The 16,391-nt window shown below is 49.8% G+C and overlaps 1 protein-coding gene across 2 annotated transcripts in view; it reads left to right on the forward strand.

Annotated features, from left to right (window-relative positions):
- Nucleotides 1-16,391, forward strand: part of BMP7 (bone morphogenetic protein 7) — a 98,797-nt gene that overhangs the window by 53,385 nt on the left and 29,021 nt on the right. For both annotated transcript variants that reach the window (XM_055265839.2, XM_055265838.2), the window contains exon 3: nucleotides 11,415-11,563. In XM_055265839.2, the coding sequence (XP_055121814.1) occupies nucleotides 11,415-11,563 (149 nt within the window). The remainder of the gene's footprint in view (nucleotides 1-11,414; nucleotides 11,564-16,391) is intronic.

A 16,391-nucleotide genomic window follows, 5' to 3' on the forward strand; every position in this document is an offset into this window, starting at 1 on the left:
ACATCCCTGAGCACCCATTGTGGGACCTGAGGACCACCCTGGGGATTTCATCACAGAGAGGATTCTGGGCCTCTGACCCCCTGATTGTCTCTGCTGGTGGCTGTGTCTCTAATGAGGGAGAGCCTTCCACTTGTCGCCGTATTTCTCTTCCCTCTTGACCCCCTGCCTCTGTGATCCACACCTTGACACAAGTTTGAATGGCTCATTACTGTGCTCCATTGCCGGAGCAGACATTTCTTTGCAGCAGGACTTCTCAGAGCCTTTAAAGAGCTAAGGTGCATTATGACATCTCTAAGGAGCAATGTGTTGTGTGGCGCTTCCCAACCTTATTTCACCACAGAGCATTTTGGATTTTGACCCTCCCATTTTCCTCTCTTAGCTATCCTCTTAATAAGTTGCAGTTTTTCAGACCTTGATAAACTCCAAACCCTTTGTCATGTGGATGGAGAAACTGAGGGCTAGAACATAAGGGCCACTGACTCGCTTTCTGACTGTGAGAATGCTGGCCTCCGGACGCTGGACGGGCATCTTCCTGACCTTCCCATGAGTGGCTGGGTTGGTGCTGTCTGCAGTCAGCTGGCCCTGCCCAGAGGGAGACAGACAGCTGGGGTGGGTGAGAGGGCCATGGGTGGCCACCCGAGCTCTGTCTGGGGCAGGAGGATATTGTGCCTCTTTGTGTGTTTTTCTACCTTACTCCCCAAAGCTTTAATTTTAGTCTTCCTGGGTATACACCGTCTTCAAGAAAGTGTATTTTAAAAAAGCTTTGGACCTCCCTGACTTCATCTTCCCATCTGGGGGATGCCAGGGACTGTTCTATGATTTGGCAGGAAAGCAGGGCATTCCCTGAAGCCAAGGTGGGGGAGCCTGGGGCCCGGGCTGGGTCCTCCCCAGGCTGTAGCTCAGAAGGGGCACCCCTTGGACCCGGGAGCTGGCTGCCAGGGTGGGGCTGGCTTCCTTCTGGGCTCCTTTGATCTCCTTCCCGGGCTTCCCTGCAGGCTGGGGTTGCTGCTGGGCTGTATCCAGGTGCACGGCGGGTTGCAGTTTCCCAGCCTGACTCACCGCAGCCGCAAGCCTGTGCTCCCTCCATGACATCATGCTAGCCTGGGAATGCTCTGGCCGTGCTCTCTGGCTCGCTCTCTTGCTCCTTTTCTTCTGAGGAATATCCTTGCAGCCCAGCAACTGTTCACAACATGCAGGCCTTCAGAATGTCCGGCCTGCAGTTTTCCAAAGAGCAGCTGGGTGAGGCGAGGGTGAGGGTCAGACTAGAGGTCGGGGAGCGAGTCAGCTGGGTCTGCGAGTGGCAGAGCCCGTAATCTCCACTCCTGCTTAGAACTCCTCCCGGCTTCCCAGCGCTCAGCAAGACCTGACCTCCCGGGGCCAGAGGCCCTGGAGGGGACATCGTGCGCCTGTGCCCTCTCCTCACTACTTTCTCATCATGACTTCTGCATTCGGTTCTCTCTGCCAGGAGCGCTTTTCCCTGCCCTTTTAGCTGTGTTAGTTCTGCTCATCCTCTGGCCCCCTTCGGGAGATGTTTCTGTGGAATGTCCTCCCCGTACACCCTCACACCTCACATCTAGGCCTTTTCTTTTGTCTTGCTGACCCAAGAGGACTCTTCCCTCCTTCACGCCACTTAATTAGGGTTTGAATGACACTCTTTTGTGCTACACACGCCCAGCCTCTGGACCCAGAGCTCCATCTCTGGCTGCTGTTGTGTCTCTGGCTCCGAGCAGAGCACCTGTGGAGAGGAGGCGTTTCAGTGTGGATCCCAGGAGAGAAATTGTATTCGTTCCTCTAGCTGCTGTACCAAGTGACCGCCAACTTAGTGGCTTAAGACAACACACATTTATTCTCTTAGAGTTTGGGAGGTCTAAAGTCTGAAATGGGTTTTACTAGGCCCAAATCAGGGGGTCCATAGGGCTGCATCTTTTCTGGAGGGGCTGGGGGAGGATCTGTTTCCTTGCCGTTTCTGGCTTCTAGGGGACAGAGCCCCCTTTCTTGGCTCAAGGTCCCCAGATGCAGTCACACCACCCTGACCCCTGCTTTCGCTGTCACAGCTTATTCTCTGGCCTCCTGCCTCCCCTGTTATCAGGACCCTTATGATTCCTTTGGGCCCACGAGGATAATCCAGGATAATCTCCCAACTCAAAAATCTTTCATCGCATCCACAAAGTCCCTGCTGCTGTGAAAGGTGACATACCTATAGCTTCCGGGATCAGAACATGGAAGGTGGCATACCCACAGCTTCCGGGATCAGGACCTGGAAGGTGGCATACCCACAGCTTCCGGGATCAGGACCTGGAAGGTGGCATACCCACAGCTTCCGGGATCAGGACCTGGAAGGTGGCATACCCACAGCTTCCGGGATCAGGACCTGGAAGGTGACATACCCACAGCTTCTGGAGATCAGGACCTGGAAGATGGCATACCCACAGCATCCGGGATCAGGACCTGGAAGGTGGCATACCCACAGCATCCGGGATCAGGACCTGGAAGGTGGCATACCCACAGCTTCCGGGATCAGGACCTGGAAGGTGGCATACCCACAGCTTCCGGGATCAGGACCTGGAAGGTGACATACCCACAGCTTCTGGAGATCAGGACCTGGAAGGTGGCATACCCACAGCTTCCGGGATCAGGACCTGGAAGGTGGCATATCCACAGCTTCCGGGATCAGGACCTGGAAGGTGACATACCCACAGCTTCTGGAGATCAGGACCTGGAAGGTGGCATACCCACAGCTTCCGGGATCAGGACCTGGAAGGTGGCATACCCACAGCTTCCGGGATCAGGACCTGGAAGGTGGCATACCCACAGCTTCCGGGGTCAGGACCTGGATGTGTCTGAGGGGGTGTTATTCTGCCTACCACATCATCTGAAGTGTGTTTTCCTTTTTTTGATGGTGGGCCTGGGCCAGCCCCATCCTCTCCTGCCCTGCCTCCTCTAACTTGGGTGGGGCTCCTGGAGATGGCTTTCTGTGCTTCAAGTAACCTCTGGCCTGGGGCCTGTTGCTCCCAGCGGAGGCGTGTCCTGAGCCTCCCTGCCCCTCAGTTTTTGGTACAATCCCCATCCCCATGTAATAGCTGGTATTAAGGTGATATTAAGTGGGGATGCGATTGTACTGACCTCACTGGAGGAGGGAGGAGGAGGTGGGAGAGTGTCCCTTAAGAGCCTAGTGTGCAGTGGGTGCCCAGGACGAGGTGTCAGGGTGCTGAGGGCCCCCGGCCGCCAGCCAGGTGATTCCAAATGTGGCCCTTCCAACCCTGGCTTGCACCTGCTCCCTGAAGGTGGTGGGGGGCTGTGTCTGAAGGTAGCAGAGGGGGAGATCAGGCTGGCTCTCAGGCTGTGATGGCGAGAACATTTTTCATTACACTGCCCTAAATTATGGCCCAGAACTGGTGTCTAATCCTCATTCAGCCACCAGCTGCCCATGCGCAAGACAGAAACTCTCTCATCTTCCAAGCTGAAAATTAAAATGACCAGAATGGATTTCCAAGGGCCTGTTCTGCTCCTAAGACCCTGGATGGCTGGGCCCAGGGGCAGGAGGCTGAAGGAGCCCTGACGGTGGGCACAGACAGGATGGGGACTGTCCCAGGTAACGAGACAGTGTGCACTGCGTGGCCATGTTGAAATTCGTGTTTCCTGTGGCTCCAACGCCTGCCTGGGTGCCTCAGGGCCAGAGAGATCCTCAGACTCCCAACTCCGCTGTGTTTTGCCCTGGGGCAGTTTCAGGGCTGTCTTTCCTGGATCTGTGTTTGCACTGAGGCCGGGTCCTGCATCCCACAAGGGAGTCTTACTCCCCTGGGAGGGGGGTGGTGGGTGAAGGCCCATGAGGATCAGTCTTTAAATAGCCTCTAGGTAGGTAGCCAGAGGCCAAAAAAAGGACTTCCTGCCTTCCCACGTTTGAGATTTTAAAATATCCCCTTTTCCATTGTGGTAGAACTTTCCAGGGGAAGGTGGGCTGGGAGACACTGGAAACGTGCCTGGGGATGTGTGGTTCCTCGTCCTGCTCCCTCTAGAATTAGATTTCAGCCAGTTCACCTGGGTGTCCTTGGGAGGAGGCACCCGAAAGCCCAGCAACGCGCTGTCCCCAGTCTGGTGGTTAAATATTAACGCCTCTCAGTGCTGCAGCACTGGGGTCACCAGCGGTTCATGCCTTGCAGAGCAGGGCTATGGGAGAACCCAGTTTCAGAAGAGAAGACGACTTTTGGGGTCTTGCTGTTTCTTTAATCAGAAACAGCCTGAGAAAGTGGAAGGATCATCAAGTTTATAGACAACAGACGTGTGGCCTGTCCCCTGGCTCTGCTGCCTTTCTCTGAGATTAGAGGAGTGGGAAAAACTGTCCGAACCCAGGAAAGAAGGTGAGAGCCAGGCTTGCCCCCTCACCTATGTTTGTTCTGCTGATCAAGTATAACGTGGAAATATGTTGCACCATACAGATCTAGCTTTTTCCAGAAATAGGGCATGCTTACTAAATTGAGACAATATTGATGTACATGTGTTAGCTTGTAAAGGGAAGCAAAATACTTCACAGTGAATTGTTGCTACCACTCTGGTCTGTATGCATATAAATGTTTCATGCAGATGTGTGTATACTTTAAAACAATTATTAGCATAATGGCACCATACTCTATATTTGGGGCTTAGATTGGCCTTATCCATTTTCAAAAAATAGCTTTATTAAGACATGAAGTGAATAATTCAGTGGTTTTTGGTACATTCAGTGTTGTACAACCAACACCACTGTCTAATGTTAGAATGTTTTCAGCACCCCAAAAGGAAACTCCATACCCACTAACAGTTACCCCCATTTTCCCTACCTCTCTAGCTGTTGGCAAACACTACTTTCATTTTTTTTTGAGACAGGGTCTCACTCTGTCACTCAGGCTGGAGTGCAGTAGCGTGATCACAGCTCACTGCAACCTCCGCCTCCTGGGCTCAAGCGATTCTCCTGCCTCAGCCTCTCGAGTAGCTGGGACTACAGGCATGTGCCACCAGGCCTGGTTAATTTTTATATATATATATATATATGTATATACATATATATACACATATATATATGTATATATATGTGTGTGTGTATATATATATATACATATATATGTATATATGTGTGTGTGTATATATATATGTATATATATATATATATACATATATATATATATATATTTGTTTATTTATTTATTTTTGAGACGGAATTTTGCCGTTGCTGCCCAGGCTGGAGTACAATGGCGCGATTTAGTAGAGACGGGGTTTCTCCATGTTGGTCAGGCTGGTCTCGAACTCCCGACTTCAGGTGATCCACGCGCCTCAGCCTCCCAAAGTGCTGGGATTATAGGCGTGAGCCATCACGCCTGGCCAATTTTTATATTTATTGTAGAGATGGGGTTTTGCCGTCTTGCCCAGTCTGGTCTTGAACTCCTGGGCTCAAGCAATCTGCCTACCTCTACCTCCCAAAGTGCTAGGATTACAGGTGTGAGCCACCACACCTGGCCCTACTTTCTGTCTTTGTGGATTTGCCTGTTTGGGACATTTCATAGAAATGGACTCATACACTATGCAATCTTTTAAGTCTGACTCCTTTTTCTTCGCATAATGATTTCAAGATTCATCTGTGTTGTAGCCTTTATCAGAACTTCATTTTTTAATGCCAGATAATATTCTGTTGTATCAATTGACTATTTTGTTTATCTGTTCATGAGTTGATGGACACTTTGGTTGTTTCTACCTTTTTGGCTGTGAATAATCCTGCTATGAACATTGGTGTGTAAGATTTTGGGTGGACATATATTTTAATTGCTTCTGTGGGTAGTCGAATTGCTGGGTCACATGGTAATTCTACATTTGACCTTTTGAGACACCACCATACTGTTTTCCAGAGTGGCTGCCCCATTTTCCAATCCTACCATTAGTGTATGAGAGTTCCGCTTTCTCCACATCCTTGCCAGTAACACTAGTTATCGTCTGTGGTTTTGGCTGTAGTCATCCTAGTGGGTGTGAAGTGCTGTCTCACCGTGGTTTCAATTTGCATTTCCTGGTTGCTGATGATGTTTAGCATCTTTTCATGGCTCACTGGCTATTTGCACATCTTCTTTAGGAAAATGTCTGTTCAAATTAGCCTTCTCTATTTTGGGAGTCAGTGGTGTGCTAGCTTTACAATATGGGTTTCAAACTCTCCCTCTTCCATGTTCTTGATCAAATTGTATAAGAAAGAATTATCTGTTGATAATTTGCAAAATCTGTGGTTATAAAACCAACTGGGGTATGGGGATGGGAAAGACTTTCCTATTTCAATTTCTTTTGGGCAAATCAAAATTTTCATTTCTTTTTGCATCAATTTTTGCATTTTGCATTTTCCCAGAAGTTTACATCCTACAAATTCTGTTTCTTAACACCTTCCTATCATATTTCCACCTTGTCAACAAGTGTAGATTTATATGGTCCTTTGAAGTGGCTGTGCAGGGCTCTGTTGCCTTGGACATGCCGTAATGTTTTTACCAGTCCCTCTCACTGGATGGTTAGTTCTCAGTTTTTCCGTTATAAACAATGTGACTGTTGTTTGGGTTATCTATCTCTGAAACTAACCACTCACATGTAGTGGCTTAAAACAACATCGTTTTATTGCTCAGGAATTTAGGCAGGGCTTAGCTGGGTGGTTCTTCTACTCTTCCTGGTATCTGCTGTAGTCACTGATGGAGCTAGGAGCTTGACTAGGTCTGGAAGGCCCGAGATGGCGCCTCACTGGGGACTGGCTTGGTTTTTCTCTCTCTCTCTGGTTTATAGACCCTTTTCCTCCATGGACCTGTGCCTCCTTCCCCTCCATGTGGTCTCTTCCTTCAGGAGTGTAGTCAGATTTCTTGATTCAGTGGTGTGCTTCCCAGAGGGCAAAAATAGAAATGATAGGCTTCTTAAGTCCCAGTCCTGAGCCTGGCAGGGCTTCGGTTCCACTGGGTCCTACTGGTCACAGCAGATCACATGGTCAGTCCAGACTTCAGAGGTGGAGAACAGACTCCACAAGTTTATGGGACAGCAGCATGTGCATATAGAGACAAGGAATTGTTGGTGGCCATATTTGCAGAAAATCTAACACTACTGTGAACATAGTACACTTTTCTTACAAATTTTGGAGTCCACGGTAAACATTCTTGGAATAGACAAGTGGTCTGTTGACTGGAGAATCACAGGCAAGTCATGTAACCTCTGGGGCCAAGACATGTAAAGTCCCCATCCTAGGATTTCCTGAAGTTTAGCAGAGAATAGACACCAACGCTGACATACCTTGTAATAACTATAGATGCTCTTCCAGGAGCGTCTTGGAGTTTGCTGCCAGGCTGGTCTTAACTTGGCTCTTCCTAATCATTGAAGAAGATGGCATTATTCTCATTTTACTTAAGAGGAAACCAAGACACAGGAATTATCTGGCATAACCTTGCCTTATTCCTTCTCCATCACCTGGTTTCATCCCCCTCTAGTATTTTCTCTGCCCCACACAATGCTGTGATGACAACACGTATCATACAGGATTCAACATCTTCCTATGTGTCTCATCCCCAGGTGAGTGAAGGAGGTGGCAGGGTTTAAGCACTCAGGCTCTTAAGTCAGGTTACCTGCGCTGTCACCTGGTTCTGCCACTTATCAGGCGTGCCACTGCAGACAATTGGCTTTATTTCACTGACCCCAACTTTTCTCATCTGTAAAACAGTAACAGGACTTTGATCATTTCATAGGGCCGGTGGGGAGATTCAGAGAACCAAAGTGTGGAAAGCACCGAGATTCTCAGCAGTGGCGAAGGTGAAAGAACGCATTTAGGTTCCTCAAGGCCTTTCACCCTGAGCCTTCCCTACCTCTTCTCTCACCTGGGCTGGGCCGGGGAGGCCAGTGTGTTCAAGGTAAATAAAAATGTTACAAAGGGCTCCTTCAGTATTCTCCTGGTTGTAAGAACCAGTGTTCTTTTATGATGCTCAAGGTGGCAGCTAGAAATTCCCCCTCTCCGAGCTGTCAGACTGGACCTGGCTGCTGAGTAATTCCTTCCTCGTCCTTTCCATGAGGTCCAGCCTCATGCCTGGGCTCTCAGTCTGAAAGCAAAGCCCGTGTCAGCATCTCACACTCGACCCATCTCAGCAAGGCTCCCTTCTCCCGGTGCCTTCTGATGAAGATTTGACTCTCCTAAGCGTGCCTGGGACAAATTGCAAACTATGACTTGAAGGAGGGGAGTTGACGCGTTCACGTTGATTCATGGATGAGTCAGCGCTGGCCTGTAGCATCTGGCCTCAGTGTCATAGCCTGCAATAAGAGAATGCTCAGTATCGTTTGGCGAGGCGTTCTCTGTTTAAAGGTCTCACTCTGTTCCCCTGGTTACCATTCATTGTTTTACTGTCCTCGAGGGCTTGTCCAGATATCTGGTCACATTTTCCTACTAATAACAATTTTCCAGGAAAATCACCACCTGGATTTGTGACTTCTGTGCTGAGGTGTGGATATTTCCTACAGGGGCCTTGGGAGCCTGATTCAGTGGAGAAGTTGTTTCAACTTGGAGTGGTACTTCTTGTCTCATCTGTTAATTGTTGAGAATAGCTAATGGTTCATTGACAACCTTGGTAGCTTTTCAAAGCCAGGAAAGTCATCCAGGCAAACTGGAGATAAGACAGCAGGAAATTCTTGTTTATATGTTTAAAATCTGTGTAGACATCCCTGAAGCCAGCCTGAAACTACCTCTAAAAGAGCATGGGGAAGAAGAAGTAAATGAGTTATGAAAAATCATCTCATGATTTTAATTCAGTTTGGATGTGAAAGGTAAACTTAGGGTCTTCAAAGTCCTGTGTGGCTCTAAAAAGACTTTCTTGCTTCTGTCATCTCTCTGTGCTTGAGAGAGGAATGAGCCCTTTACAATCTTTAAAAAAAACAAAAAACAAAAAACACCTCATTCCTTATAGTCCTGGAGACTGGGAAGTCCAAGATCTAGGTGCCAGCAGGGTCAGTGTCTGGTGAAGGCTGCCCTCTGCTTCAAGGTGACACCTTGTTGCCATGTCCTCATGTGGCCAAAGATGGAAAAGCAAAAAGGGACCAGACTTACTCCCTCAAACCCATTCATAAAGACATCAATCCATCTCCAATGGCCTAATCGCCTCCTAAAGGGCCCGCCTCTTAATAATGATGAATTGGGGATTTTCAACATGAGTCTTGGGAAGGACAAAACATTGAAACCACAGCAATAACAGAATTAAGCATTTTCTGAATCAGGTTCTGGGGGTCATTGAATATTACTTAAAAAGGAGAGTTTGAGGTGGCATGGGATGAAGTGACTCCTGTGCCCATCTGTGGTCCTGGTGATGCTGTCCATTGCTGTGGGGTGCCCACCCTCCCATGGCTAGGAGTGGGCACATAGATTGACTAGGCCAACTGGATTCTGTCCCCCAGAGTTTTGGATGGAGAGAGGCCCAGAGGGAAAAGCAGCTCTGATTCGTTCCTTCTGTGCTTGTGCCTGAGAAGATTGCCCTGTGCCCTCACACCTGCCTCGGTTCCTGTCTGTTTCTGACCCTGGTTCTTCTTCCCTGTGTAGGCTTCTCCGGGTCTGTTAATCTCCCAATACTTGCTAACATTACAGATCTGTTTCCTGTGTGTCTTCTCTGAGCCTTGTTCACCTTGATGTGCCTGACGAATGTCTAACATATTATGGCATGCAGCAGAAGGATGATCTAGCAGACCTCACAAACCTAGAGTTGTCCAGGTCAGACAGGAAGATAAATAGGGGTGGCTGTCTGCAGTGTTAGTAGGGAGAGCTGGGGGCTGGAGCCAACCGGAGATGTGTGCCTCATCAAAGGGACATGGGTGGCTCGGCTCCTGCCCGTGGCTTAGTGGGTTACATTCCAACGAGGTTGACTGGTGAAAGGCTCTGAAAAAGCAGTGTCTGGAAGAACTGTCTTTGTGTACAGTTGCAAGCTTGGGCTTGCAGGTAGCCTGGTTGGTTTCCAGTCCTGCCTGGACTGTCCTAGTGGCATAACCCTGGGCAAACAACTTGACCTTTCAGAGCCTCAGTTTTGAGTTCTGCACAATGACATGGGGAATATTATCTACCCTACAGAGTATTGTAAGAACTAAGTGACATGAGACTGGTCAGGCATTTCAACCTGGAGCCTGGCACATGGTAAGTGCTCCATAAAGGGTATGCCTGACATCTTTACGTGTGAGCAGAGAAGATTCACTATAATCACCAGGAAGATTAGATAACTCCAGGTATGATAGAGACTGTTGTTGCCCTGGGGCAGGGACCAGTGTCATGTTGTTCATCATTATGCCTTGGTTTCTGGTACAACACAGAGGTATAAATATTCTAGTTGACTATTAAAGGACTCAAAGAATTGAAACTGAATCCTTATTAAAAGTGTGCAAGAAATGTTATGAAGATCTTTCATACTAGAATTCTACTATCCAGAAATGTAACAATCCACTTATTTACCCTCTTATTCATCTATTCATCTACCCATTCATCCATCCATCTACCCATTTACCCATCCACTCATTCACCTACCTGCCCACCCATCTACTCATCCATCCATCCACCCACCCACCCACCCACTCATCTACCCATCCATTCACTTATCCATCCAACCATCCATCTGTCCATCCATCCATCCATCCATCCACTCATTCACCCACGTACCCATCCATTCACTCACCCATCCATCCAACCACCCATTCACCCTCCATCCCCTATCAAGTTAATTATGATTTTACCCATTTTGCTACTGTAAAAAATGAGGAAGAGAGAATGAAAGGATTTTCACTATGAATACCATCAGTCCAGAGATTCACCTCCTAACTCTTGGTGGGCTCATGAAGATGGTGCATGTCTTGGAAATGAAGAGTATCTGCCCTGGTACACAGGTAACTGGGCTGAAACCCCAGCTTGGCAACTTCCCGGTTAAATGACCTTGGCAAATCATGGCTTTAGCATAAATTGAGTGGAAATGATATTCCCACGACTTCGGGTTGTGGGAATTGAATGAGATAGTGTAGTGTTTAGCCCGTGGGACAGTATCTGGCACATGGTGAATAGTTCAGTCACTATCAACTTCTGCTCTCTGAGACTCTTCCAGCAACACGGAGGCTGCATAATCCCTGTCTTCCTGTACTCTGTCCCGCTGGGATGCCCCTAACAATTTGTAGGGTGAGATTGCCTTGTAACAGCTGCCTTTTCCCTGCGTGTATCTCTTTGTAGCTCTTCTGCACTCTCTTTCCTCACCACAGCTACTGAGGGGTCTTTGTGCCTGGATCTTGGTCTGATGTTCCCACTTGTGGGGAACCAGTGGACTCTTTCCCTTCCCTCCCACCCCATGAGGCTCTGCTTCCCATCTGTTGGGGTAGCGGAGCTGTGACCTGGCTAACGCAAAGCCTGTGTCTCTCCTCCTCTCTCGCAGGGAATCGGATCTCTTCCTGCTCGACAGCCGCACCCTCTGGGCCTCGGAGGAGGGCTGGCTGGTGTTTGACATCACAGCCACCAGCAACCACTGGGTGGTCAATCCACGGCACAACCTGGGCCTGCAGCTCTCGGTGGAGACGCTGGATGGTGAGTCCCCCGGCCCCTGCCAGTCCTAACGCAGCCTGTGCTCCTGACTTCAGGGGGATCTCAGCAGTGCTCATGCTTGCTTCACTACAAACAGGCTTCCCTGCCCCTCCCAACCAGTACTCCATGTTCAGCCTTTTGATCCAAACCAGAAGCAGCCCCTTCCCCTCTTTTCACGAGAAGATTACATGATTGGTCATAGCAGAATTGGGTAAGGCTTCATTACAGAAAGAGTGGTCCCATATCAGCAGGGGTGAGGGCAGCCCTCTTATGAGAAATGCAGAATCCTGGGCCCACCCCAGACCTGCTGCATCAGAACCTAAACTTTAACTAGAGCCCCAAGGTGACACCACAGGACACAGGACATTCTGGACTGTTCTGTGCACTGCAGGGTGTTTAGCAGCATCCCCGGTCTCTTACTCACCAGATGCTAGTAGCATCTCCCAGTTGTGACACCGAAAAATGTCTCCAGACATCGCCAGATTGTGCCCTGTGGGACAAAATTGCCCTTGTGCAAGGCATTAGTCCCTTCCACATTAGAACCTGAATGTGGGTCTGACTCCCCAATTCCTGGAGAATCCATTATGAGTCTGCCCTCCCCCACACCTCTCATTCCCACCACAGTTCTGCCTCCTTTGAGAAGGGAAGAAGGAAGGATGGTGAGTGGAGAAGTGGGAATGGGCTTCTCTATGCTAATTTTTCCCCACCCCAAACAGATAACAAATGATATCTTGTAGCTTGACTTTGCTTAAAATTCAGTGGTGATGGTTTCCAGCTGTGTAGCTTCTTCCTTCCACCAGTTTTATGAACAAAAAATTTTTTTCATTTATTTTTGAATAAACACCTTCACAATGTTTGCCTTTGGAGCTATGAGCAATACATGTGTAACACTAAATAGTTTCCCTCCCACTTTCTTCTCCAGCTGCTGAGTTCCACTTCCCAGGGACAACTGCTGTTTCTGTCTTTTCAGAGATGCTCTCTGGGTATTTCAGCAATTACATGGAGATTCAGCTTTCTGTTTTTCCCCTCTCCCATAAATGGTGGCCTGGCATACACAGTGTTCTCCAGCTGACTTATCTCAGAGATTGGTCCTGTCAGCCATGAAAGAGCTTCCTTGTTCCATGTGTTTTGTGTCCATGTAGCTCTGCCACCCACACACTGTGTGACGTTGGACAATCTCCCTAACCTGTCAGAGCCTGGGCTTTCTCATCTCCAGCATGCAGGTGATGAGAGGGTTTGGGCCACTGGGTTGTTACAAGTTGTAATGGGTTATTATGGGAAGAGTTTTTAAAAATAGTGCCTTAATGTACATAGGATTTTCCTGGCATCTTGGTAAAATGCAGATTCTGATTCAGCTGGCCTGGGGCAGAGGAGTCTGTGTTTTCAGACAGCCACCAGGTGACAGAAGCTGCTGGTCCCTGGACCGTGCTTTGAATAATGAGGCTTAGAACAGGAACTAATTGTAATACACATGTAAAGGAGAGCAGTCATCACCATCATCATCATCACCAAAACTGACTAAACCAGCTCTCCTGGGATGGATGCCTAGGTGTTTTCTCGTCTTTTGGTCTCACAAACAGGGCTGCAGTGGGAAACCTTGGTGTATAGGTCATTTTTCATTTGAATGTAGCTCTAGGACCATTTCCTGAGGTGGCATTGTCTATTTGTAGTTTTATTTTTTTTGAGATGGAGTCTCTGTCACCCAGGGTGGAGTGTAATGGCACGATCTCGGTTCACTATAACCTCCGCCTCCCAGGTTCAAGTGATTCTCCTGCTTCAGCTGCTTGAGTAGCTGGGACTACAGGCGCCTGCCACCACACCCAGCTAATTTTTCTGTTTTTAGTAACACATTTCTGTGGACTTATAGATGTTAGGGAAACCTTCCAACTGGGCCCCAGTGGGCTCTGTGCTTCTCTGTCTTGCCTGTTCTGCTGGCTCAGGTGATTTTCTCTTAGTTTACGCCAGCGTGGCCAGCTCCTCCTACTACCAGTCCTGCCCTCACCATTCCCCCCAGACACAGTCAGAGTCCTTTTGCCCCTTTCACCTCCAGCACCTACTCCCCCATTGTCCAGGTTATGGAGAAAGGCTCAGCATTGTTGGAGGCAGTGCTGCCTGATGGTTAGAGCTCGGGCTCCCGAGCCAGGCTCCCCAGGTTCAAATCCTAGCCCTGCTATTTCCGGCCTTGTGACCCAGGGTGAGTCATTTAATGTGTCTCATCTGGAAAATGGTGTTAATAATAGTTTCCATCTCCAAGGGTGGTTGTGAGGGATTAGATGAGCTCATGCAAGTGAAGAGTTTAATTGCTCAGTGTGTGGTTGCTACGAAGCACCACTGTCTCTTGTGATCATCACAATTACCCAGCAAGGTAGATGCTATGGCTCACATCCCCGTGGTGCAGGCAGGAAATGGAGGCTCCTGAGAACCCACCGGGGCTCCATATTTCAGCAGCCCACCTGACACCCTCTCCATTCCTTGCAGCCTAGCGGCCGCAAGTTGCCATCTAAAGTCAGATCAAGGATTAGATGCCGTGTCCCTGACCCCCTCTGACTCCGAGACACCATCTTTGCTCCTCCTGGGCAGGGCCCTGGGGGCCAGGTGTGGTGCCACCGCCCAGGGACTTGGCTTGTCCAGGTGCTGTGCGCGCCCAGGCAGTGAGTTTTGTGTGGTTGCCCAAGTCAGGGGAGGGTCACCCACTCAGATTGTCAGGGAGGGGCAAAGTGTATAATGGCCAGTTGGCTGTGTGGAGCTTTGGACCTCTTGGGGGTGAGCTAAAGAGCACGTGAGTCCAGGATTTTCGAGACATCATGGCTGTGAAAATGCTTTGTTTTCCCTACCGTGGAGGATCTCAAGCCTGGCGTCCATCAGGGTCACCCTAGGGGGCAAACTGCACATGCGGGTGCCTGAGCTCCATTTCAGACCCACCGTGGGGGATCTCTGATGATGCACCCAGGAATATGCCCTTTTTCCCCAGTAGCTTTAGGGGTACATGTGGTTTTGGTTCCATGGACAAATCATAAAGTCTGAGATTCCAGTGCTCCTGTCAGCCAAGTAGTGTACACTGCACTCAATATGTAGTTTTTTATTCCTTAGCCACCTTTTAAAATAAGACTTGGGTAACTTGAGGCCTGGCCCAGTGACGACACTCTGGCAAAGTCATGCACGGTGCTTGGGGCAGCCTGTTTATGAGATAGTGCCTGGGCTGACAGGTGCCCCTCGGGTTCTGGGTCTCAACCCTCCCCTGCCAGATCCTGCACGGGGAAGGGCAGCAGGGCCTGTGGGAGGCGGTGTGCATCCGACAAATCAGTGCACACCTGCTTTGTGCCTGGCCCCGAGCTGGCTGCAGAGACCCTGGCCCCTACCCTGGGGACTCTTACTGATATTGACTCAGAGGATATCCTGCCTGCACCAGCACCCAGAGAATACAGGTGCCCAGGCAGCAGTGCCCATGTCATCATCCAGAAGGGGTAGAGACAGGGTCACCTGAACCTTGCAACCACTAGGCAGTTACACTGTGCCTGGATGGAGAGGGGCCCCCAGCAGCTGCTGGAATTTGGAGGCTGGACACCTCCTAGGGCCTTACTTTTGTCATGCACACAATGGGCATGTGGAGTATAGTAATTTGGGCCACAGGACAGCGTGCTTCCATTCTAGTGGAGCGCAGCCATCACAGACCTTCTTTCAGAAGGCTGCTGTTAAACCCCACGTGAGCCCCTGCCTGCCAGTGGTCTCCAAAACTCCAAAGCCCAAATGGCGCCCTCCTTCCCTCCCATCTGGCCACGGGTGGTGGGGGGTCTCGAGGTCAAAGTGCGGAGGTGCCCTTCTGAGACCACCCAGGAAGCGTGTGTCTGTTCCCTCTTCCTCCCAGCTGGGCCCTCCTGTGAGTCACCATGTGGAGCAGCCGCAGCTGGGGTTCTGCTCCAGGCCAGCGTGCCCTCGCGGGGAGAAGCCTATAAACTCCCAGGCACCTGCAGCTCATCAGGAGGAGGCCGAGTGGGGAGCCTGGTCTCATCTCCCTAGGGATGGGCTGGCGCTGCAGGAATGAGGGCTGGAGTCTGTTTGTATTTCCCTTAGTACAGAAGAGAGGAGAGGCAGCCTCTCCACTTGTTCCAGCCCCCAGGCTGTGCTTCCCACCCATGGACTGGCTGTGTCCTACAGCCCATGCTGGATGCTGGTGTCAGGGACCTGGGGTGAATCTAGCACTGCCCAGAGCCCTGTGAGAATGGAGAGGATAGAGAGGAGAGCGAGAGGAGAGGATAGAGAGGAGAGTGAGAGGAGAGGAGGGGAGGGCAGGGGAGAGGAGAGGCACCCTTGACTGGAGGGAATCCTGCAGCTCAGGGCTCCTCCCACCTTGTGGCCTTAAGGCAGAGGAGCCCTCCCTGCAGGCCAGGCCCTGAGCTGGCAGTGTGGGTGCAGCTTTTAGAAGCAGGATGGACTAGCAGCCCCTGCACATACATACTCTGGCACCCTTGGCCCTGTCATAGCACAGCTCCTCAGTCACCTTTGTGTGGTCTCAGCAGCTACTCCAACTTCTTGGGGTCTTGTTCCTCTGTCTGTTCCATGAACATAATAACATCACGGATTCTGTAGGCGGCTGGAAGGAGAAAGTGAGTTCACAGAACATGCTGAATCCCGGGCCCAGCACCCTGTCTGTGCTCATGAATGTTAGATGTTCTAATTGTTGATTTATTTAGTTCTCACAATAATCCTGCCCAGGTAGCACAATTGGTATCACCAACATTTTATAGATGAGGAAATAGAAGCTGAGAAGGCTGGGGAACTTTCTCATGACTCCCAGGTGTAGACCTGGGCTTTGGCCAGAGGATTGTGACTC

This window comes from Symphalangus syndactylus, chromosome 24, assembly GCF_028878055.3.
Source record: "Symphalangus syndactylus isolate Jambi chromosome 24, NHGRI_mSymSyn1-v2.1_pri, whole genome shotgun sequence".
Classification (NCBI taxonomy): Eukaryota; Metazoa; Chordata; class Mammalia; order Primates; family Hylobatidae; genus Symphalangus; species Symphalangus syndactylus.